This window comes from Cephus cinctus, unplaced genomic scaffold (genome assembly GCF_000341935.2).
Source record: "Cephus cinctus unplaced genomic scaffold, Ccin1 Ccin1_scaffold0307, whole genome shotgun sequence".
In the NCBI taxonomy this organism is placed as follows: Eukaryota; Metazoa; Arthropoda; class Insecta; order Hymenoptera; family Cephidae; genus Cephus; species Cephus cinctus.
The window spans coordinates 488,648-510,860 of record NW_014333010.1 but is presented as its reverse complement, the minus strand read 5'-3'; the positions used below and the strand labels follow the sequence as shown (position 1 = coordinate 510,860).

General features: G+C 38.5%; 1 protein-coding gene and 3 long non-coding RNA genes across 10 annotated transcripts; 3 read left to right on the top strand and 1 right to left on the bottom strand.

Annotated features, from left to right (window-relative positions):
• Positions 1 to 994: 994 nt before the first annotated feature.
• On the bottom strand, positions 995 to 21,829 carry LOC107266269 (regulator of G-protein signaling 7). 7 transcript variants are annotated; one of them, XM_025083561.1, is made up of 15 exons: positions 21,260 to 21,778; positions 20,649 to 20,688; positions 19,870 to 20,075; positions 6,691 to 6,926; positions 5,454 to 5,550; positions 5,327 to 5,377; positions 5,066 to 5,221; positions 4,730 to 4,953; positions 4,415 to 4,644; positions 4,220 to 4,333; positions 4,009 to 4,134; positions 3,740 to 3,926; positions 3,562 to 3,654; positions 3,269 to 3,484; positions 995 to 3,090 (listed from the first exon to the last, which is right to left on the bottom strand). In XM_025083561.1, the coding sequence occupies exons 4-14, from the start codon at positions 6,892 to 6,894 to the stop codon at positions 3,419 to 3,421; spliced, it is 1,548 nt and encodes a 515-aa protein (XP_024939329.1). In that variant the 5' UTR covers positions 6,895 to 6,926; positions 19,870 to 20,075; positions 20,649 to 20,688; positions 21,260 to 21,778; the 3' UTR covers positions 995 to 3,090; positions 3,269 to 3,418. The 7 variants fall into 7 exon arrangements, with proteins under 7 accessions (XP_024939329.1, XP_024939327.1, XP_024939328.1 ...); XM_025083559.1 differs by lacking the exon at positions 20,649 to 20,688 and having other exon boundaries at positions 21,680 to 21,829; XM_025083560.1 differs by having other exon boundaries at positions 20,649 to 21,778.
• On the top strand, positions 3,478 to 4,423 carry LOC112494147. The gene is made up of 3 exons (XR_003059323.1): positions 3,478 to 3,614; positions 3,742 to 3,891; positions 4,211 to 4,423. It is a non-coding gene; the product is annotated as an uncharacterized LOC112494147 (long non-coding RNA).
• Positions 4,554 to 6,787, top strand: LOC107266279. The gene is made up of 4 exons (XR_001537395.2): positions 4,554 to 4,974; positions 5,063 to 5,598; positions 5,690 to 6,596; positions 6,683 to 6,787. It is a non-coding gene; the product is annotated as an uncharacterized LOC107266279 (long non-coding RNA).
• Positions 7,120 to 10,014, top strand: LOC107266278. Its single transcript, XR_001537394.2, has 4 exons — positions 7,120 to 7,502; positions 7,577 to 7,891; positions 8,212 to 8,396; positions 9,535 to 10,014. It is a non-coding gene; the product is annotated as an uncharacterized LOC107266278 (long non-coding RNA).
• Positions 21,830 to 22,213: the final 384 nt, after the last annotated feature.

The following is a 22,213-nucleotide window of genomic DNA, read 5'->3' as shown; positions in this document are numbered from 1 at the left end:
TTACAAGTCCTGACATTAACTCGGAAATACTCGGAAACTGATGAGTGAATCGTGTTAAAAATTTGTAGAGAGATGTACTGCTATACAAATTAGACGTAAAACAAATTTCAGCTCGATTACGCGATTTTGAGTTTACCGTAGTAATACCTTAAATTTATTTCTCGTTAATATCTCTCCCGGTGGTGCGCGCGCACATCGTACACGCGATTGTCAACGATTACTCTTCATAATAATTACTATTATTCATTATCATTGTCATCACCATCGCCTCGAATCCAGGATATATGGACTATCTTTCTCAATGATTATTCTTGACTCTTTGTTACAATCTAAAGGTCAGAACAATGTTCAACTTCAATTATGCTCGATTTTATAAATATTTGTGAATTATTTAACCAGTAATTTTCTTGCAATTGAAATTGTTGCGCGATTGATGACAGCTCATTGACAGAATTATAAAAGTGATGACAGTGTCACTAGCACTACTAATACCAAGGATTAGATGTTGCCAGCCCTTGCTTCCACCTTTGACCTCTAATCACTATCATCATCACTCAAAATTCATCTACAAATCCCAACGACTAATACCAAGAGTATCCATTGTCATATTCTCTTTAAATCATCAATATCCCTTAGTAAAGCTTATCGTGTAGTGTAAACAATACATCTTACACAAATTCTTTTATAATATAAAATCATTAAAGACCCGTATATATAGTATTTTCATATATTGTTGTTTTTGTTTAGTGGCAAGCGTTCAATTCCACAGATTTCAAAAACACGCTGATCGTCAAAACAATGGACAATAATACTTTGCTTATCTCTTGATTATCATTTTCATACTTTCTAGCAAAGAGTTCTCACAAAGTGACAGTACAAGGTGCTGTCGACAACAGAATCATCAATGACAAAAAAAAGAAAACAAAGTATTTAGTTAATTAACAATATCAATTAAAAATTTGTTTATCCGGGCACGTTACAATGATTCATTAAATACGGTTCTGCTTATGTTTCATTTTCTGAAATACGTGTGACATGTAATTTCACTGTTTCATGAATAATAGACATCGTCGTCCTTACTGTATAAATTATTAATTAGCGAGTATTGTTGTGTATAGTAATCAATTCGCATTGACAAATGTTATTTAATTATCAATTCACGACAGGCAATCGTTTTACAACCGATAATTATTGCGAAGAGTTCACACACAGCACGTGAACACGAGTAGCGATGTTTGTTTTTATTTTTCTTTCATCTTCCTCCGCTCTCTTTTTCTCTCTTCACGCTTATCTTCACATTTTCTTCACTCTATTATTCACTTGAGATCCTTTCGTACCCCTTCACCTCTTATCATAAACTTGCTAGGCTAAGGTACGATTACAAATATACAGTTTATAGCGCATCATCATTATCATCGTTATCAATCTCGTGATAGCCGTTATTCTCACTCATGTTTTTCTTAAAGAAAAAGTTGTTATGATGTGCCACACCTGTATTTACACCGTTATGATACATAACACTTGTTTCTTCTGTTACAGCCACTAAACGACTCTCTAACTATACAGCCTATTTTACAACCGCGATTCATCTAGTCAGCAACTATCACAACTATACTTGTATAGTAAGTACTCCCTTGGCCAACTATTAATTCTCTTATTTTTTTTGTCTATCGATTTTCATCGAATTACTTGTGAGTTATCTTTATTTTTTTGTCTTTTCTCTGTATTTTTTTTTTATAATCACTTCTCTTACTCGAGACTTTAATAATGTGTCGTTCGAGCCACCCGGGAAAGACTGTGTCCTATTTGCTAGACTTTTCATACACGTGTGTTGTCCATGTGGCCCGAACTATGGACGAATATTGTGACAACATTAGCGTCTATAGAAATTGAAGAGGACAATTAAATATATTGTCATTGTCCGTTAGAATAATTCAATTTTTACCATAAGATTCGCCATGGTAATGAAATTCTCACGATTCCATTGTTCTCGTTTGGCCCACAATCACAGTACTCGTCCATTGTAGAATCATCATTGTTTTCTTTCTTTCTTCCTTTCCTTGGTTTCTAATCAAGAGATTTGCTAATTGTCTTGGCAAGTCCCCTTGCAATCTTCCTAATGTTATATGCAATGAATTATTATTATGCTATTTATTTTTATGTACACACGTTCATATGTGAATTTTTTTTTACTAGTTGAGCTACATAGGGAATATGTCTATATATATCGCGGGTTTTGTTTTTGTTGTTGCTGCTGTTATTAGTAGTATATATTTAAGTCAATAAGTAAATATGTTTCTTCGAATGGCAATTGGCACACTGATTTGTTGTTGATTTTTATCAGCATTTTGGAAATGATTGTTACTTTTGGTTTTTTTTTATCTTTTCACCTTTTTCACATGGAAATGGCACCGGTCGATTTTTTGCCAAAAAAGGCCAACGGTTCTACTCGTTCGGCCCATTTTGTCAAGCATGTACAATCTTATTGTTTAGGACGTGAATCTTCGTCGAGCTCGTACGGTGAGTTATGAAAATTCTTGATTTTTGATTTGGTGACGTCTTAGCGTAGTCAGTTCGTATAGTCTCTTCGTAAAGTATATATATATTAATGTATATATGTTTACTAAACGCACTCGCGCCGATTCGCAAATAATCTACGAGATTAAAGTATGTAATGATAATCGAAATCGATTAATTCGATTATCGATTAATTGTAGATTGTTCAATTTGCACTTTAAGTTTTCTCATGCGTTGATAGTATGGTATTGTGTAAGATACAGCAAGAAAAAATAGGTATTATTAACGGAAGAAAAAATGGTCGATTTTTCGAAAAGTCTTCAACCGATCAATTTTTCTCTTGATATAAAAAATCCAGTATAGTTCTCGTATTCCTTATGTAGCCAACCGAGAGAACACACAATGACTAAAAACATCACCGTCCTCAGACGTATTTTGAACGTACAAATTATGTTCTTTTTTCTTCCTTAATTTCCTCATTTGGAACTTACGCAAAGCGCCAATCGCAACGATGTAGACGATTGGTGGACGATTCGCTCCGCGATCGTGAAGAACGATCCCAGACCGGATATTCTGAAATGAGAAAAATAGAAAAAAATGTTTAATAAAATTTGTCGAAACCTTTCATTATTATTGAATAAAAATATTATTCGTTCTTTCGAGTATCAATCAAAGCATTCCTCGACTCTACTTTTATCCGATGATACCCAATAGCATGCATAATTTATTTTTTATTTATCTGTGTTATTACCATTCATTTTGATTTTGGACCCTTCGGTTTGTATACAAGAAACAACGAAGGGACGCGCGATTCGTCAGATAAGATAAGCCCGTCTGGCCACTCGATTAATGTAAATGACGCGAAAAATAACTGGACGGGGAGTTGAGGGGGTCCAATCAATTAAGAGCCCGCGGGATCTTTTCGTCCCGTAAATGAAACAATGGAGCGTATCCCCTTCACTGATGTCTGAAACAGAAGGAGAAGGTAACGGAAATCAGCTACGTGGGAAAGTTATAAGACTGACGTAATTTAATCGACTGTACCTTCTTCTTGGAGCCATTCAAAAAATCCTTGTACATCTCGGATCGCAAGTAACGTGAGTAGCTGTCACTTTTCATCAGATGATATACATGAGCCTGAAACAAGGTTCGTTCAATAATAATCTGCAGTTGATAATTGAAATAGAATTTTGTCTTTTAATTTAAATTAAATATCTCTTACAGCTGCTATGTCGAAACTCCAGCGATCTGGCTTCTCAAGATTTCTCTTGGTCATCTCAAAGGATTGCGAATCCACATTTATCGGACAACTTGCATCAGCGCCCAGGTACTCGTTCCAGATTTCCTCAACCTTCGCCTGTACGTCACGCTGAGGTAATGTCTTTAACTCCTGCACAGCTTCCCAAAATCTTTGACGAGATAAATATACATTGTATGTAAGATATAATTTTATTTTCAAGATACCCGCATCTCTTCTTCAGGATTACTCACTTCAGATTTTCACCACTGAATTCTTTATCCAAGAAACGTATAAATTGTTCCCTCCCAATTGGATCTTGTAATAATTCCTGGAGACTGAACGCCCATCTCTTTACTCTTCTTGCTGAAATCTCCTTCCTGCATGAATATCAAAGATATATTAACTCAGGAATATATACCGAATATATTCTCAATCTTTTTTCTATTCCCATAGGATACTCACGCTAGTTTCTCCTGCTCCCACATCTCAGGATTGTCTGATATCCATGGATTCGTGAATTCTGGTTGTGTGATAAAGGGATCGTATTCTGCGTATTGCTCGAAGTATCCAATAAGCCTAAGAAGGAAAGAATAAATTATGTGGAAATTAATGTTTCAAATTAATGCCAGTGAGAAGTCTTAGTAAAATTATACATACGCTTCTGCGACTTTGGACAGTTTAATATTACGTCTGTCGAGTCTCTGTTTCAGAAGGGAAATTTCCTTCTGCAAGGATTCCAATGGCGACGGCAAATCAGAATCCGTATGAGTGGGTGAGATTCTTCCACCTGCGACACCCAGCTGCAAATGTTTACTGCCTTTGACAACGGGCTTATGGCTCCTGCAGGCTTTCTTAATGTCCATCTCGGTAGTGTTAACGCAGCCTGGCTATAAAAAGATAAAAAAAGAAGTACCATTAAACCACGGAACACATGGCAGCATGTTCTACTGGTCCAAATAAAATAATATTTACCATTGGTCTATGCACGTCCCAGAAGGCTCTTTCTTGGCTGTCAAGAACTTTTCTTTCAAGTTTGTCCCTCTTCTTGTCAACCTTACTCTGCGCCTCCGCCTGCATGAAGATGAACTCCCACTTCCTGGAGAACATCTTCTGCAACCGTGCCAAATTCTCTGCCTCGTAATCCGCCAGCTCCAGGCGTGTTTTGTTCTGCATTGTTCTCTTGCATAAATACACGGCTGCGTATAGAAAAATTCAAGGTATGGGAACAACATTTTTCGTTTGCATGTTGGTTTTTTTTAAGTTACGGTTTTTTACTTGGAATGTTATCTCTCTCTTTTTTTTTAGTACCATAATCAGTGTTCTCAGGCTCCCAGCAGTTAGATGGCCAAAAGTAGGGCGTTTGAAATCTGTAGAACGTGTTGTCATTCTTGACTGTGAGGCAGTGGTCGTCTATTGGGAAGAAGTATCCGTGTGCCGCCATTAAATGCGCCACGTGAAGAGCCTCTGTTGTAAAATTCATTAAATATAATTATCATTGATCATTATATCAATATTTTATAGGGTCTACCATATATAGTATGGTAGACCCATATAGTACCATAATAGTACCTTGGTCTTCGATATCCATATTCTTCATCATCCAAGAAATGAGATCGGTCCCTGGAAAATGATATTTATATGAATTACAATATACTTGACGACATCTTAAAATCAGCAATTAAACTTAGATAATCACCTGTAAAGACCGAAGGGATTTTTGTCATGAAACTTTTAACAGTCTTCACTGGAACACCTGTAACTTCATCCAACATCTTTTCCACTATTGATTCCATCTGCAAAAAAGTGAAAAGCTTATAATATACGACAGTTAATATTTTAAGGTAACTAAAAGTCAAATAAAATTAAATAAAACTCATGGTATACAAATTTTTTAAAATCAAAACAAAACAAAAACAAAATTTCTTTTGTTAGGAGTCTCAATGGCACTGTACGTAATTTATGGATTGGAAACTGCTGGTACCAAGTACAGATGAAGACCTGAGAGTACTTTCGGAGTCAAAGAGAAACGATTCGTAAAACGAAATGCGTTCGTCACAATACCGATCGATATGCGGTGCCAAGTACACGTGAACACGCATTAGTCTCCACGTGTAAATCGTGGAACTAAACTTTCAAAATGCCTCTCTGGCATGCCGTTCGTCGATTTCCTGCAAGGAAACGTTAAGAAAAGGCAACATCGACATAAATCAAAAAGGCAAAATTCACAAGAATCTGAGAAGGACTGTTCTATTCCTGCTACCAGGAACCCGTTGACGCGGTTCAATTAACTATCTAATGAGAAATGGCCGCAGCTTCGTCTTGACATTCCTAATTCGTTTGGTAGACTCCGAGGAGTAACGAACTAGGAAGCTTCCGTAGCAATCGATCTTAGCTTCCGGCGTAACCTGACACTATAAAAGGGCATCGAGAGTGAGCGAGTAAGATTCTGGAAAAATGTCGGCCAAGGGTCAAACTGGCTTTCATCGTGAAATGATAGCAATTCCCATTAGGTTGAAGTATTAAGAAAAAGAAATAGAAGCCTGAGAAAATTGGAAGATCAGCAATAAAAGCCATAAAAGTTATAGTAACAACAGCACTTAAAAGCAAATTTACCTTGTTAGTCAAAATAGTAACTTATTATAAATCTTATCCAGAATACTCCAACATAGAAATACAAGAAACACATTGACTTGCATCGGAAGTTTTGCAAGTAAAGGTACAGTCATGGAGGATGAAGAAGATGGAAAAACAGTAAAATATGCTTCATGTGATATTCATACATAAGTTGTATCTTTATTTTTTAAAAATCAGCTTTTCCACCATAAAGGATTTAAAAAAGGTAACCATCTTGATGAATTAACCATTAGTATCCATTATTTATTCCAATGATGAAGAATACCCATCTACGTGGAATATACTTTTCAGTAACCCACCTTCTTGTAGACGAGGTAGTTTGGTGTATCCTCAGCACACGAAGCTGTCGTGGTGGCGTTTGCAGGCTGATCGACCGATTCTTGGCGATGATACGGCACGTCGATCCGACCTCGACCGCCTGGCTGTTCAGCCCCTGCCTTCGAGCCATTGTTCTCCGCCGGCTTGCGCCGGCACGCCGACTTTTCGGAGCTCATCGTTACCATATCCACGCTAAGGGAGGTGCACCATCGCCCTCCTGAAGAAAGAAAAGAAAAAATGATTAAATCTATATCCGATTGATCTATTTATCAGCCATTCCTAAAATAGCACCAATCGATATTAATAATGATATTGAGCTCAGTTGTACCTAGAATTGTAGCAGAGAATGAACTTCCTGTACAATAGATGCAGTATACAGACAGTGGTAGAATTTTCAAATTTTTTATTCTCATTCACTTTACCACAGTGAAACGTACAATCAGATGATAAGCACGCGATTTAAAATTATATCAAAATTAAGGTTACGTCGAGTAACGTGGTACTAATTATTATTATGATTTTATCTCTTAGTTGCCCTAGCTTCACTACCTCCAGCTTGAAAAACGTTCTCAAAAAAAGTTGAGTTCAGCTGATCATAAGACTTGCGCATAAGCCAGCTAGATGAATACCCAGAGTGGTATCCATCAACCCTAATATAATTCAAGGTCATTGGCAGGTAGAACAATTTCCAAGTCAGTGGATGGGCACTGGTAACGAATTATTGGATTTCCCTGGCACGGACAGGCCTCTGTGAAAATTGTAAAAGGCTGTGTTCATTGGACACATCGGAGGTGTATGTATGAATGTAGAAGATTTCTATTTTATTTAACTCACAATCAGTACTGAAATTTAAATATAAACTTTTAGGCACAAATTCAACTATTCTACATTGGAATTCCTATTAATCCACTTCTACATTCACCCAAAATCTCTTGAGCTAACCAGAATGTACCTGGATCAAGGAAGTCGATAATTTCCTGCCTAAGTTCACTCCAGGTCTGCCTGTATGTCCTATGACCATCATTAAGACATCACTCTGTACAACTGACGTATATATGCAAAGCGTCAAGCGGAACTACATGATGTAGCAGAACATGGAGAATTGTTTGGAAAATCTCTTGGAATCGCAAGCATTAGAATTCCATTGCGTCTGGAATTCGTGGTAACAATCACGTATAATCGGTTAGTAGTTACATATGTATTTCGTTAGGGTTCAACCACACTGACTTTAGTACTTGTATATGTAGATATATAATGCATATAGTATCCGGTCATTTGAAACGAACGGATGTTAATTAATTTGCTATGAGTTTGGTGTACCACACCACATAGTGCTTGTAATATTTATCATTATCGTCCCCATTTCTGTACACTTTCCAGCAACATTGCTACTTTGCCTAATATCCATCTCACTGGTGTGTACACGCTGACTAATGAATCGCCACCGGACATGCGGATTTTCTATGTACGCTTTTTTTCACTATGCATTTTTCCCTTTGCAGGCAGACGAAATATCCAACATATAAGTAACACGTGGTCTCGTTTCTCTTGTAAATCCGGCTATAGATCAAACACACTTCGTATAATCTCCAGAGTATGAAATTCTCAGTCAGCTAAAGAGCAGGAGAAATTTTAGAGACGTGTACCAGGCCTCGTTCCTCGTTCATGCATATGCCGTATGTGATAGGTAAAATTTGGTGTTTTCCAATTTCTTCATAAAAATCCTCATAAAGCATTAATCTTCCCTCTTGAACTTATCATAGTGCAATTTGCCGTTCAATTAATGACAGTACCCAGGCACTCGTGAGGGATTGTTGGACCTTTAATTATGAGAAGCTCTGAAATGGTGGCCAAAGAAGAAGGGGACTCCCCAAAAATCAAATAATCCCAGATAAGCCACAGGCTGACGTGAATTCTTCATGAATTTATCTCTCGGTGTTTTTCTCCCTAAAGCGGAAGTAAGCTCCCTCTTCCGGCATTCCCCCTTCGCTCCCTTCCATTTCTGACGTAGGCAAACGAACCTGTTTAACGGATGGATGCCGCTCGGCAGTTTTCCTCTGAAAAAGCATCGAGCCGAAAGCTTTTGTCGCAACTCGTGACATTTCAAAGGAACCGCGGAGAGACATTCAGCTCTTTATTTAAGTTGGCCCGCCTGCGGGAGGAATCAAAAGAGACGGCAGCCATGTTTCGCAGAGTTGTCACTGCCAAGTCTAACGCTTATATCCTGTATATTTATCTTTATCTTTGTCTTCGCTTGCTTCCTCTCACCTCTGCTGTATTATCTTTATAATATTTTCTCGAACTATCTTTTTTTTCGTTCTTCGCTCCGCCGCTAAGAGGCGCGCTTTGTTCCATAAATTGAATACGTGCCCAGGGCGGCCATTACTTGTTTTTAAATGAAACGGCTAAAGCCCCGTGAGTTTCGAGCGATTTTCAATAATATTTTTCCATTAAGTATCGTACGCGATATAAGTATAAATAATTTATTTTCTTTCTACTTCGTATACATTTTTTTCTTCTCTCCGTACCGTTACATGATATTACGCAAATATCGATCCCAGATTAAATAACATAAATTCTTCCTTGTTTTACCCTCACCGGTTAACTCGTGTCGTTATCCATCTTTCATCCTTGAATTATTTATTAGCCTACTTGTCGGAAATCTCCCGTGTCCACATTTTTCGAGATTTATATCCCCCAGATCCTGAAGCCTTGGCCGGAATCTTGATTCCGTTCGACACGGAAACTCTAAAACACAGAGGTCATAGTTCAATCGTACCATGAGTTCCTAATCCACCATTGAACCGTATATCTTTACGTTACAGAAACGTCAGACTCACTCTGCTGAGATGCTGCCACGACCTTCACAGCAAAGACAACGAGCACGACAAGAGCCATCTTCATGCTCACCGGCTGATGCTTCGAAACTCAAATAGTACTATTTTCCACTGAGCACTATAATATACACATACATTTTTACATAATTTATATTAAAAAGCATAGGTGCCACAGCAATAATTCATATTCGTACTCAGACGGTATCAATCTCAGAAATTTACATTCCAAAAGTACCGTACTACCTAATCTGCAATTAAATCTGTAATCAGTAATAAGGAATTTCGGACTTTACCAACAACCTAAGCTGTATTAGTAAATTTCATAAGCTCCTAACCGTATCCCTATGTATATGTATAGTACAGTGTGAACTATTGTAAATGCAGAGTATGCGTGACGTACTTATGGGACTAATAATTCCCAACTTCGATACAGCTTATCGTTTTTAAAAATACAATGAGTACACTGTTTGCACGGTGTAGTATTATTGGTAGCGTATCTCGTACGTGCGTTTATGTATTTTCATTTGACGCCAATACAGCGTGTCTATCTTCATCAAGCAGAGGATACTCAGTCTAATGAGTTTGCTCGTCACAAGTGACAGGCCGTGTTATAGCACTGTTATGAAAGTGAATATCTGTTTATTTGAGGTAAGGGCTACTACCAGACCCCAGCATACATTGTCTATGTTATTTTTATGGGATATATATTTTTTTATGCGCTCTCCTCCAATTCTGAAATAACTCTTTGGGTCTTATGAAGTGTGAATCTCCTTTTTTTCCTTTTATTCTTTCCTTGTTCTCATAATGTCTCATATTTATTTTTCCTCGATCTGCCTTACCGACGGAGACTATAGTCCGGGGCTGGTATAAGAAAAATATTTTTTAAATAGCAATAAACCATACCTATTACGTCTTTTTTTTTCCTTTACGCAATTTACGTCATCACGTGACTGTTTAGAGTTTCTTTCTCTTTCGTTAATATATGACATCACTTTTTCGTTCGACTTGAGCATTTTTTTTCCCCGTGGGAAAGGTTTCAGTGTCTTCAGATGTATTTTAGATTGTATTCCTTATTTATTTTTCTTTTATATTATTATGCTGTCTGAATATGTGAAATATGCTGGATTTCACTCTGCTACTAGTGTCGTAGCTGGAATGTTCTTTTCTTTTATATTCTTCTCTTTCTCTCTCTCTCTCTCACACACACACACACACACACACTTTTCGTCAGGAGCTTTCGTGGATTTCACTTACGGATTATCCTTAAGGTTCGACCCAAGGAGACACTTCATCAGTCTCGATGACCTTTTTCCAGGCTTGTTCGTGTGGGAGAGAAAAGAAAATATGTCCCGGGAATGAAATTAAATTTTTTCTTTACACCCCGTATGTACTCGTGACACGTTACGTCGTTGAAAATTAGTCAAGTAAAAAAATGACGCATGATATTGACGGTGTATGAAAAATTTCTTAGACGATTTTGGCAATTAAAATTTGATTAGGGCTGGATGGATTCGCGTTGCGTCTCCCTACTAAATAAATGATTACAACGACAAACAAACGGGAGCCAAAGAGTCTCTACTTTTTAAGTACTTAAAGGGTCGTTAACGAGCTTCCCAAAGTGGTTCGTTCGGTTCTCGTTAAGCTCGTTAAGTCGAAAATCAGGATAATTATTGGAAGCGATTATTACCGTTTTAATCGAAGCACCGAGTGCACGATTGGCGAGAATGATCCTGCGAATAGTTCGCGTAGTATAAATTTCCATTAATTTACTAATTTTCTCGACTGCCCCTTTTCTTTTTTCTCCTATCACAGAAAAATATTCCTAGAAAGCACAACCCATAACCTCCATAAAAATCGACGGCTACAGCAATACCGGCAATAAATAGTCGATGTACCACTGAAAAATTCACCCTTACGTTCGAACCTCCATCAGCAAGAATTATTCATCCATTACATCGGTTATACCGGTCACGGAAATAGATTTCCAAGAACGAGAAATAATTGATCGATCTTCACCGTAATCTTTATTAAAATCTTCGATTCCCTTCTACGTATACCTAGTACAGAGTGCTGCGTACAAAATGTATAAGTCAAAGGAGTAATACCGCATACGTATAACGTCAACTATATTATATCCATACATATGTGTGTATAAGTCTGAAAAAAATGTATTGACTATGATTAAAAAATTTTGTAAAAAAAAATATAGAAATTAATATCCAATTTTCTCTTGAGCAGCGACTCGGGGCTTTCCAGACCGGAGAGTGACTCAGAGTCGGAGAGTGAGCGAAAGTAGGAGAGAAGAGGGATGACGGCAAAGAGTATTGATTACCGGCGAGGGCCCACTACGACGTTTCTATATAAGCGACTTCCTACCGCCTACCTACGAGTCTCTGACTACCTTCCTTCATCCACCTTCGACGACGAGTGGAATTTCTGTCGATGCCGAAGAGACCTGTAGTCGCGTCATAACCGATCTCATCCTTCCTTCGCTTCGATTTCCTTCGCTTTCTCGAATATCTCTTTTTCTTTTTTTTTCCATTATTTATATTTTACGCTCTCCTTTCATTTTTCACTATCATCCCGTCCTCCTCTCTCTAACTTATATCGTACTTGGCTACGCATCCTTCCTCGACTCTACTTCTACCTCACTAAATCGCAATTAGCCTGTCCTTAAAGGTGAGAGGTTCCTTAGCCTTCTTGTAGGCTGAGTACCATGAGAGTTTTTCAAGTGAAAATCTTGTGAAAAAATTTGGTCTTAAATTATGTTATTGCCAACAGGTAAAGGATATATAAAAATTTGTGGAAAAAAAATTAAATTTTTTGTAATGGTTATGCAGTACTTGTCACTTGGCAAGGGCAATTAGTATACGCCTAATGTCAAATTAAATTTGTATTAACGTCCCTCAGCACGGAAACAGCCTCTAAGATTAATACCTGCATAGTTGGGCATATCGAAAATTCCATGGCAATATTGAATTTTCGAAATACCAGGTCAATCGAAAAAAAATGTCATAGCTCTTCAAACGATCAACCGTACTTCTTTACAATTTAAAGCGTTATTAACTTTTATCCAGCACCAACAAAAGGACGCCTTCCATTTTCCTTTTTCTCCCACATTACCAAATTTCAAAATTCATAAAGCACTGGGGAAAAAAATTACAAGCGCGATTAACGAACTGATAAAATATTTTCATCGTTAACAAAAATTCCTTCATCCATTCCCTTTCAGCTTCTAGTGCAACGTGACTCGTGCAACTGCAATTGCAATTGTGCCAAATTGCACCCACCGCACCAAAGTCCTCGATCTCTTGTATTAAAAGAACAAAATTTCCAGTGGGTATAAATGTCATCCATTAGCAGACTCATTATTCCCTGTTCTTCTCTACTCCTCCTTGTCTATCTACCTGTTGCCCCCATTCTCCCATTCTCTCTTCCACCATTATTTTTCCAGTCTCAAACGACAGAAGCCTCGACGACGCCGTACCACCCCATGATGCTCCACCTCATTATACAAAAAAGCCCAGCCCTATTATGACGTCTAAGGTTGAATACAGTAAACGTGATAATGGCGATGAAAAGCCATACCTAATGGCAAAGATGGTCAAGGCCCGTTGTACAAGGTTAAAAACGAAAAAAAAAAGGGTCCGCAGTATTGTCCATACCAAGAACAAGACCCCATTGTCCAAGGTAGCCCCGCAGAAAAAATGTCCATTGATGCCTACAAGAACAAAGAAAAGAATTGTTCTCCCTTTCGAATAACCTTCTTCCTTATCTCTTGACCTTTTAGGCAAAATTCGCAAAATCTCCAAACAAATCCATCTATACCGAACTTCCACCCGAAGAAGAGGCTTCGAGTCAATTCACGTGCACGTAACTGCCTCCTGGGTCTTCTCGATTAGCCATATAAATATGGGAGAATTAATGGAAGGATTTCATTGCCAACGGTCGTTATACATTTATGGATTCTCTTTGGTGGCCGGAGCACGACGGGTAGGAGGACAAAGCAGCGTTCTGGAATTCAAACAGGCTAGCCAGTTCCGGTGGGACGATTTTAATGGAGAGAATCCTGAAATGATCAAGGGGTTCAAAGAGAGACAGAGAGAGGAACAAGGGAGCACGTGCCGACGTAGAAGAGTCTCAGCCGTTCCGACCTAACCTCATCGTACACCCACTATCTCTATATAATACATTAGCCAGGTGATCTAACCTAGTAGACATTCCGCACTGGAGATATGAACATTCTGCCCTCATGCCAGACTCGGTGTGGGCGAAGTGCCCTCGCCGGTAAGAACTTCGTTCGTTATCCAGTAGCACGCCCACGGGATGTTTTCACTCGAGAAAAACACGTTTAATACGTTCAGGAGCATACTGATGAAAATTGGAATATACGTCCAGAGTCAATTTACATTCTAAATGTCGAGCGTTTCCGGAGGTAAAAAAAAGAAAAATTTTTCCCTTTATAAAGGCATTAATAATTCCATAGCCTGTATCGTCAATACGACTTTATTATTTCAACCCCATTATTGTTACACGTGATTGGGTTATTCGAACCACCCTCCCCCCTCCTCCAGCCTCCGTATAAATTTACGTAAGCACTCGTAATTGCGCACGTGCAAGAACTTCCTCTTCTTCTCTTTTTCCTTCCCAACCTTTTATTTCTCTTCCCACAGTTATTCCTTCTCCACGTGGCGAGTATCTCGACCGGTCGTAAATTCTTACCGACTTCCGTCGCACTCCGACCATTTCTCTCTTTACAGCTTTTTCCAATTCGTTGTTTGCTTTCTGGTGGTTCTTTCTTATTTTCCTTTTTTTTCTATTTTTTTTTCTCTTTCACCTCGCCCGTATTCTTTATCCGCATCTATTTCAGCAGCTTGAAGCGACCATCGCAACAATAAAATTCGCCGACGATTTTATCAACGTCTCCGTAACGGGACACGTGTACAGGTAGATGGAAGAGAAAATGACGTTACTGGAGCAAATTAAAATCGTTAGTCGAGCGGGAGTAAAATCGTTAAGGACATTACCATGAAGGGGGTATACCCCATGAAAATCGATTTAACGTGATATAACGTTATGACCGAATGCCATACAAATGTATATAATACATACGGTACACACGTGCAACAGTATATACGGGGTGCGTACAAGATATTAATTGCATCACATTTTATCTTTATCCATTTAACATTCTTTCTCTCTCTCTCTCTCTCTCTCTCTCTCTCTCTCTCTCTTTCTTACATAAAGCACTACTGAACTCACCAAAAAATCTTCTCCACTCCATACCGCTTTACAGTCTCTTATGACAATTTTTTCTCTCTTCTCTCTTTCTATCTTACAGGAAACTGTATAGCTGCACTGTTGCACATGATGCGTCCCAGCTGGACGTTGCATTCCGACTGAGAACAAGAACCGGGGGGACTCGTGGACCCATTTGGGCCTGAAAGATTTTCAGCCTCCGAAAGGGCACATGTCCTTGTGAAACGACCCATAACAGCTCTGGTTAGTATATACGCAGTTACCAAGGCGCAGCCTACGAGTGACTGCCGAGTTTTTCCTTCTTTCAGACCCTTCTTCGTTAGGCCCCCTCGGCAACGTCCCTCTACGTGCTGGGACTCTAAGGCCCATTCCGGATCCTTCGCCAATGGCACACACTGCGGCATTTCACGCTGAGCAACGGACCTGGCATACTTTATTTCATTCGCTTAATAACGTGAGGGAACCTATTCATATGGTATCAATGGGTCCTCCAGTGTGCCTGACAGTCCGGCGATAAGAATTCTCTGGTCTTATCATTCTTCTTGTTAAGTCTTATCGTACAGGGAGTGCACTTCCGGCAGAGTGCACTTCCGATTGATTTAGAATAGGAGCCAAGAGAGACAGGGAATCTGGTATATATGTATAGAAATTACTGCAAGTCTTTACAGTATGGGAATATTTTTTTTACTCAAAAAAACAGATGCTAATAATTTATTCGAAGAAGCCAAGCGACAGTGGTGCCCTCTTCCGAGGGATTATGGCACCAGTGGCGTAGAACGGACAACGAGGGGCAAAGGAAAATAATAAAGAAGAATTAATTTCACGAGGGTAATATCCCAGTAAGCAAAACAGGCTCCACGTACCAAAAATGATCTGTTTGTTTTGAAAGAGCAACAGCCCTGTTTACGGACGTACTTGTTACGTCTTCAACGGACTTATTAACTTGGTTTACAGAGAGGTCAGAGAACCTCTTCTTTTTTTTTTTCTTTTTCCACCATTTTGTTTGAGCCAAGCAACCCTCTCGAGAGACGATTCTAAATGTCACTGAAAAAGTTAAACTTTCACTGGGCCATTGTCCTGCCTTTAAGTGCGTAAGGATGTATGTTGTTTTGTATGCAACTGTCAAATTTGACAGCTGTCACTTCATCGCTTCGATCGATCATCCTTTTAGCAATACTTTGTAGTCCGAGTGTACAGGCAATTTTCATATATTTATGAGCAATTCAGTCAGGCGCAATTGTATTCGCGATTGAGGCTAATTCAAATTATTATTCGAGTACGAAAAAGAGAAGTTTTCATTGGATTTTTTATATTTCCTATACCCGATGCGAGTGCGAGAGAGACGAACCCATCGGGATTTACACGAGTAAGACGAGGACGTAGATAACGATTCTGTAAATCATGGGTGGTACCCTTTCGCGAATTTACTGCAGTCCGTGCAACATTGAATGGCTATAACTGTTGCACCATATGAAATATCTGAATTACCCGATAATATTTTTTATTTGCATTTTTGTTTTTCAGGGTATTTAATAATATTCACGGCACTCACGAATTATCTGAAATTATTACAACGCATGTTTTATTTCATTGTTTAAACATCTGGTCTCTTCACGATTTTTTTTTTTTAATAATGGAACGAGGTACTCTGAAAGTTCATTCTCTGTCGAATTCACGCAAGTTAACGAGCACACTGTAGACTTGCTGCAATTTATAATGAGATCCAAAACACATCCCGTGTACAATATATATCTGTATACTTCGTTCTTCCATACCACGTAGACTTACGTATACAGGGTGTCTAACCGAAAGTGCATACCTCGATTATCTCAGTTACTAATGGAGATACGGGAAAAAGTTTCAGACAAAAGTTGTATGGTTTTAAGGGGATCGACTTTCTATCAAAATGATTTTTTTTTAATATTCATTTGATTCCGAGATACAGCATGTTACATATTTTTTTTTCAATGAAACATTTTCTGTTGGTATAAGAAAATGTTGCACGTTTTTTTTTTCTTAACATTTTAAAACCTCGCGGACCAAAATCCATTCAGCCATTTCCAAGTTATCGAGAAGTGAATTTATTGAATTATTTTCGGTTGCGAAATTAAGCTCGCGAATCCCAAATGGTCTACCGGCGCTGCACTCAAATCGATAGTCTCCCTATAGATTCGAGAATATTTCACGATAGAAAAGGTACAAATATATTGCGAGAGGTGGTGGCATAACATAAAAGAAAAGACAAAGAAAAAATACGAAGTCATTCACGCGTAGCACTGTTGCTTCCAGGAATTCCCCAGGCATGAGGAAATCTGCATTCGTACTATGCACCCTGCCGGTACCCCCCTCCAACCCCTCTTCCCAGCCCACCCCCTATGCATTTCTACCAGTTTTGCATTCGACGAAGACCCCCGCCATTCCAATGATGGGATTTCGTGTGTGGCTTAAGGTCGCTGTCACGACTATCGGTTTTGATAGACATTTTTCATATAAATAAAATATCGAGGAAGTAGTTGGGTTAGATCATAAAAATTAATTAAAGATATAGGCGACTGATGATCCAATTCAATAAATGGGGTGCTATCCGTACACAGTAATGACAATAGACAATTAGGTTGAATAAAATGTAAAATACGTTCTACGGATATTTTGCGATATTTAGTTAGTTATTTTTTTGTTGAACTAAAAAAAATCCAAATTTTTTGTTTATATTGCCCACGGCTGTTACGGGGTCTTAACAATGACTTTATCCTTTTGTTCCACTTCTATATACGCTACCGTACACTGTAAGTGGTATTGGAGATCCAAGACTGAAACCGACTTGGAACTTTTCTATTGGACGAATATTTGTCTTTTTTATTTTTCATTTTATTCTCGCCGCCATTTCTCTTAGCTTTTCTTGGACGCGTCGCTTCGCGCTATGTTTCTTTCGCCAATATAGTTTACTCGCTCGTTCGTTTCTTTAATTTGTTTCTTTCTTTGCTTTTCTGCTTAATTTTTAAATCACTTTTTAGCGTTTCAAAATAAACCGATGATTTTGTTTATCAACTTTTTTCACAGGTGGAGCCACCTATCCTGTACCCATTAATGTACTGTACCGTGTCCGAGATTTTAAGGTTGGTGCAAGAGGTTAAAATAAAAGACAAAAGTATTATAAAAAAAGATACAGTCGCGACTTCCAGTACTTTTTCTCAATTATAAGTACCGGGAGCACTCCCTCGAATTTGTTTTTCCTTAAACTTCAAAATATTCCTTCTTAAGCTTCGAAATTCACGGAGCTCCAGCGACGAGCGAGCTGGTGTCTCATTGTGTCGCGCCAATGGAAACGGGAACTTTTTTTTTTAACGGGTAGCAGCACTACGTGCCTGCTGCCCAGTCTCTGTAAAATCGCTCTGACAAAAGCTTAAAACGCGAGGTGAGGATCGCGGCCAGAAAAATTTGACACACTTGTTATGTCCCTATTTTTTTGTATCATTTTATTTTGGATACAATCCAAGCGATTTTTAAAACAAATTCGAATCAACAGGTCAGTCTTGAATCAACGCTACATACTACGAGGATACGAAGTACCAATTTATAACGCGACAAGAACCTCGTACTGTTTGCTTAAGAATTTTCAAAAATTATAAACACTCGACAGCCCCTAGTGAACTTTGCTGAATATTATTCAAATACCCTAAACCATACAGGGTCAAGAGTTGACCCTATTCTAATTAGGAATACACCCAACGCCATCTTGGTTTCCATCGACTTCCGTCTCCTTTATAATTACGTGAAAATAACATCCGGGCATTTTTGACCTAAAATGCTCTTTCATATTTACTACGAATTCTTAATTTCCTGTTTTTCTATTTTTTTTTTCATCCCTTGTATAGTTAAAAATTCGCACCCTTATACCAAAGTTGCGCCATTCTCTGGGTATCCTCTGGCATGTTTACAATTTCCGGCGTAGCGTGAATAGTCGCGTCACGGCCGTAAAACGTTAACACACGATGAACCAGCCAAGGAGATGAGGGAGATCAGCTAAAAGGATAGAGGAGGGGGTAGTTTCTACCCGCAGAAATGAGGGGAACGTGCAAATCCTCCAATAAATAAGTATACCACCCCCGGAAGTGGCCTTCGCCCACAACATACCCCCCTTCACGCCACCCTCAAGACCTCTCAAAAAGCCCTGAAAGGGCAAAAGGACTCTCCTGGGGTATCGTCTGAAGCGGCCTCAGGAGACCCGTTACGAAAGAAAAAATCAGGGCTACCAATTCCGAAACGATAATATCTATGAATTCTTTGGTTTTTAATACTTCATTTTGTATTTTTTCCAAAACATAAATATTCGTCCTTTCTATATACTTTTCAATGACCATGAATTCTCATGTTTTGCAACCCGTCACTACGTCAATCGATAAAAAGGATGAGCGCGTTTCGGCCACCCTGTATAAGGAAGTTTAATCTGACGTTGTTACTGCAATATGAAGTAACGTAATTTATGACTCGTAATTTACGAGAACAACATGCCATGACTAACTACGGTTGAATCTTCACTTCGTGCATGTAACGGCTCTTGTGTTCGTATCCCATAAGTACATATGTACTTTACATACAGGGTTAGCCAGGAGATTGCACCGACTGAAGTTAGCCACGTCCATTTGATTTCTGTAGTAGCACCAACTTCACGTGATACAATATTTTTGAATGACCCTGTACGTATCTGGATCCTTTGTATACAGATGGTATACGCGTACGTACATACATTTATATATACTTGATGCTCGGTGAAATTGCCAGTATAATAACCTTTTCCAATTACCCATCCTGCGGATTGCTTTTTCATTTTTAATGAACCACTGAAGTCATAATAGGAATTTACAATTAAACAGAAAATACGTCATACACCATATATATATATATATAAAGTACGTGTTTTCAGCTGCTTTACACCTTCGATATAGAATTGTAGATTAATACGAAGGTATCGCGTGAGGGGGCAACAAAAGGAAAGAAATAGTTAAAAAAAAAAAGGATTAAAAAACATTAAGGACTGATTTTAGTACATAAAAGAGGACTCACCTGATCGAACGAATGAACGAGTACGGGAAACCCTGCAGAATGGGTAATCGCTGGAAATCCCTCCTGACACAATGGCAGGAACGAGCTCACGTATTGTCCGTAGGAATCATTTTTCATTTTATACCACTCCAGTCACTGCCTGATCCTCCAGGCCTTTCTTCTCTCCTTTCTCTCCCTCTCTTATTACCAGTCACCTTCTGTCTATTCTGCTCAGACATAAAGGTGACATCACAATCAGCGAATTGCCAGAAGAAAAATGAGAGAAAAATTGAGAGCAAGATGGGCACGATACTTGGGACGAATGAAATTCTTTTCTTTTTTAATCTATGAACTGAAATTGGCGGAATGAAAAAATGGAGATGGAGGAAGTACGACTAACCAAGATCAAGGAGAAGAAGAGAAATTGGTAGCGCAAGACCTGGACTATCCTGTAGGAAGAAATTGAAGTTCTCGAGAGGGGATTACGATGTAATCGAGGAACGAAATTACGATTGGCCACTTTCTTGGCGAGAATGAAATTACTAGGATGGATATGTGTACCTGTAGATAACTGTAGTCATGGAAAATCCCTGGGGATAAACCTTTTTTTTCTTACTGTTTTTTCCCCTTCTTTTTGTCTTACAAGAGATGGATATATGGATTTTATTCGTATTTTCCTTTTGTTCAATTTTACCTCCCATTTTTTGAACTTATATTGTCCAGACAATTCCTTCCCTTTATTTCCTTCTTGCTATGTCTTTTACTAGATTTCTTTGTATGCATATTTTTTTTCAGCTTACCTACACTTTTCATTCACGATCATTTCCATGAAGTTAAAAGCTGTGAAAATTCAAATTATCACTTAGCTATTCCTTTTGATCCTTCTGAAGTTTCCTGTAATTCCGCGACTCCCGACTAAGTAGATTAGTCAACGGTATTAACGGTTACTGCACGAATTATGGTTTTCTGATTTACACAATTTCATTCCGACTAATCCTAGAGATTCCTACTTCTCAATATTTTTGTCTTTTTCAATCTTCATACATTTATCTCAATATCGTCTTTATGTCAAATTCCTTGTGGCAGCATTGTTCCTTTTAACATACGACAGATGTGTCGTGGTTATGTATTGTAATAGTATGACAATTGTGGTTTTCGACATTTACTGCGGTTTCTACGGTTTCCGTACTTTCATAGTAAGATATCGCTTTTCCTTAAGAAATGCACGACTCATTGACAAATGAAAATATAGATACACGATGTCATCAAAAACCTGCATAATTTTCATACGATCAGTCCCTCATTAAAAAATTATAAAACCATCTAGAACAGCAACTGAGAGACCCGTAAAAATTGCATAAAATACTCAGACACGGCAGCGTATTATAATTTTCATAAAGTTTGTAATTACCTTAAACGGAATAATGTATACAATAAATGCTCAGTCCAGTGGCCAATGGTAGTTAAAAAATAATAACCAACATCAAATAGTATCAATATCAATCCTAGTAACACATATCAATCAAACAAACCCATAGAAACACTAGGCTAATCGTACTGAAATTAATCATCAAAAATCCATAAAATAAATATCATAAATTCAATTACACACGCCGTTAAATAACCACATTCTCACGTACAGGATTTGTCCAGGCACAAGGGTGATAACAAACATATATGTATATATAATAGTATATATATGTAAGGATCGGTACAGAATGTAAAAAGGCAAGCACAAAAATTGAATCGAACACGTCAACCGTTCAAATATTCAAATCGTAACGGTCGCATAACAGCCTACAGTTTTTCAAGTCAATTAATCCCACCGCACCGTATAAATTCGCGTCGACCGTACGACGAGCGTCTCTGTGATGCAAAAGCGGAGAGCGTCGTTATTCAACGGGAACGGGAATCGAACAGGGAGAGTATTCAGGAGGACCTAGTGACCGAGCCCCGACGTTCGTTCACGGCGCCTGTGCTAGTGATCACGAACGTGGCCTCCCTCGCTATTTGTACTCGTGTGAGAGACTGACGAACCGATGGCGGCCGAGTTGGCGCGTAGGAAAATCCGAAGATACCCGAACGCCTACAGTCCAATTTATTCTCTCGGATGCCCAGGATCCTCCACTGCCACTACTGACTCTACTATTCGACTGTCATCGTCTGCGCTACTTCACTCACTTGCTGCCAAGAGCATCTCGACGAAATATTCTTTTGAAAATTGAAAGGTACCCGTACCTTGTCTGCTGGCGTAATTACGTTGCTACGATCAATCGTACCAACTTGATTATTCCATAAGATGACTCTTTTAATGATAATTCTAGCAAGGGATAAGGTATACGTTATGTGGATATTCTTTTGATTC

Excerpts from the sequence above, each read along its gene's own strand:
- LOC107266269 (XM_025083556.1), bottom strand. The coding sequence starts at position 14,830 with ATGGAGTGGAGAAGATTTTTTG. Across the intron at positions 5,551-6,690 it reads ACTACCTCGTCTACAAGAAG|ATGGAATCAATAGTGGAAAA; the intron begins GTGGGTTACTGA and ends ACTTTTTTGCAG. Across the intron at positions 3,485-3,561 it reads TGAATGGCTCCAAGAAGAAG|ACATCAGTGAAGGGGATACG; the intron begins GTACAGTCGATT and ends CTTCTGTTTCAG.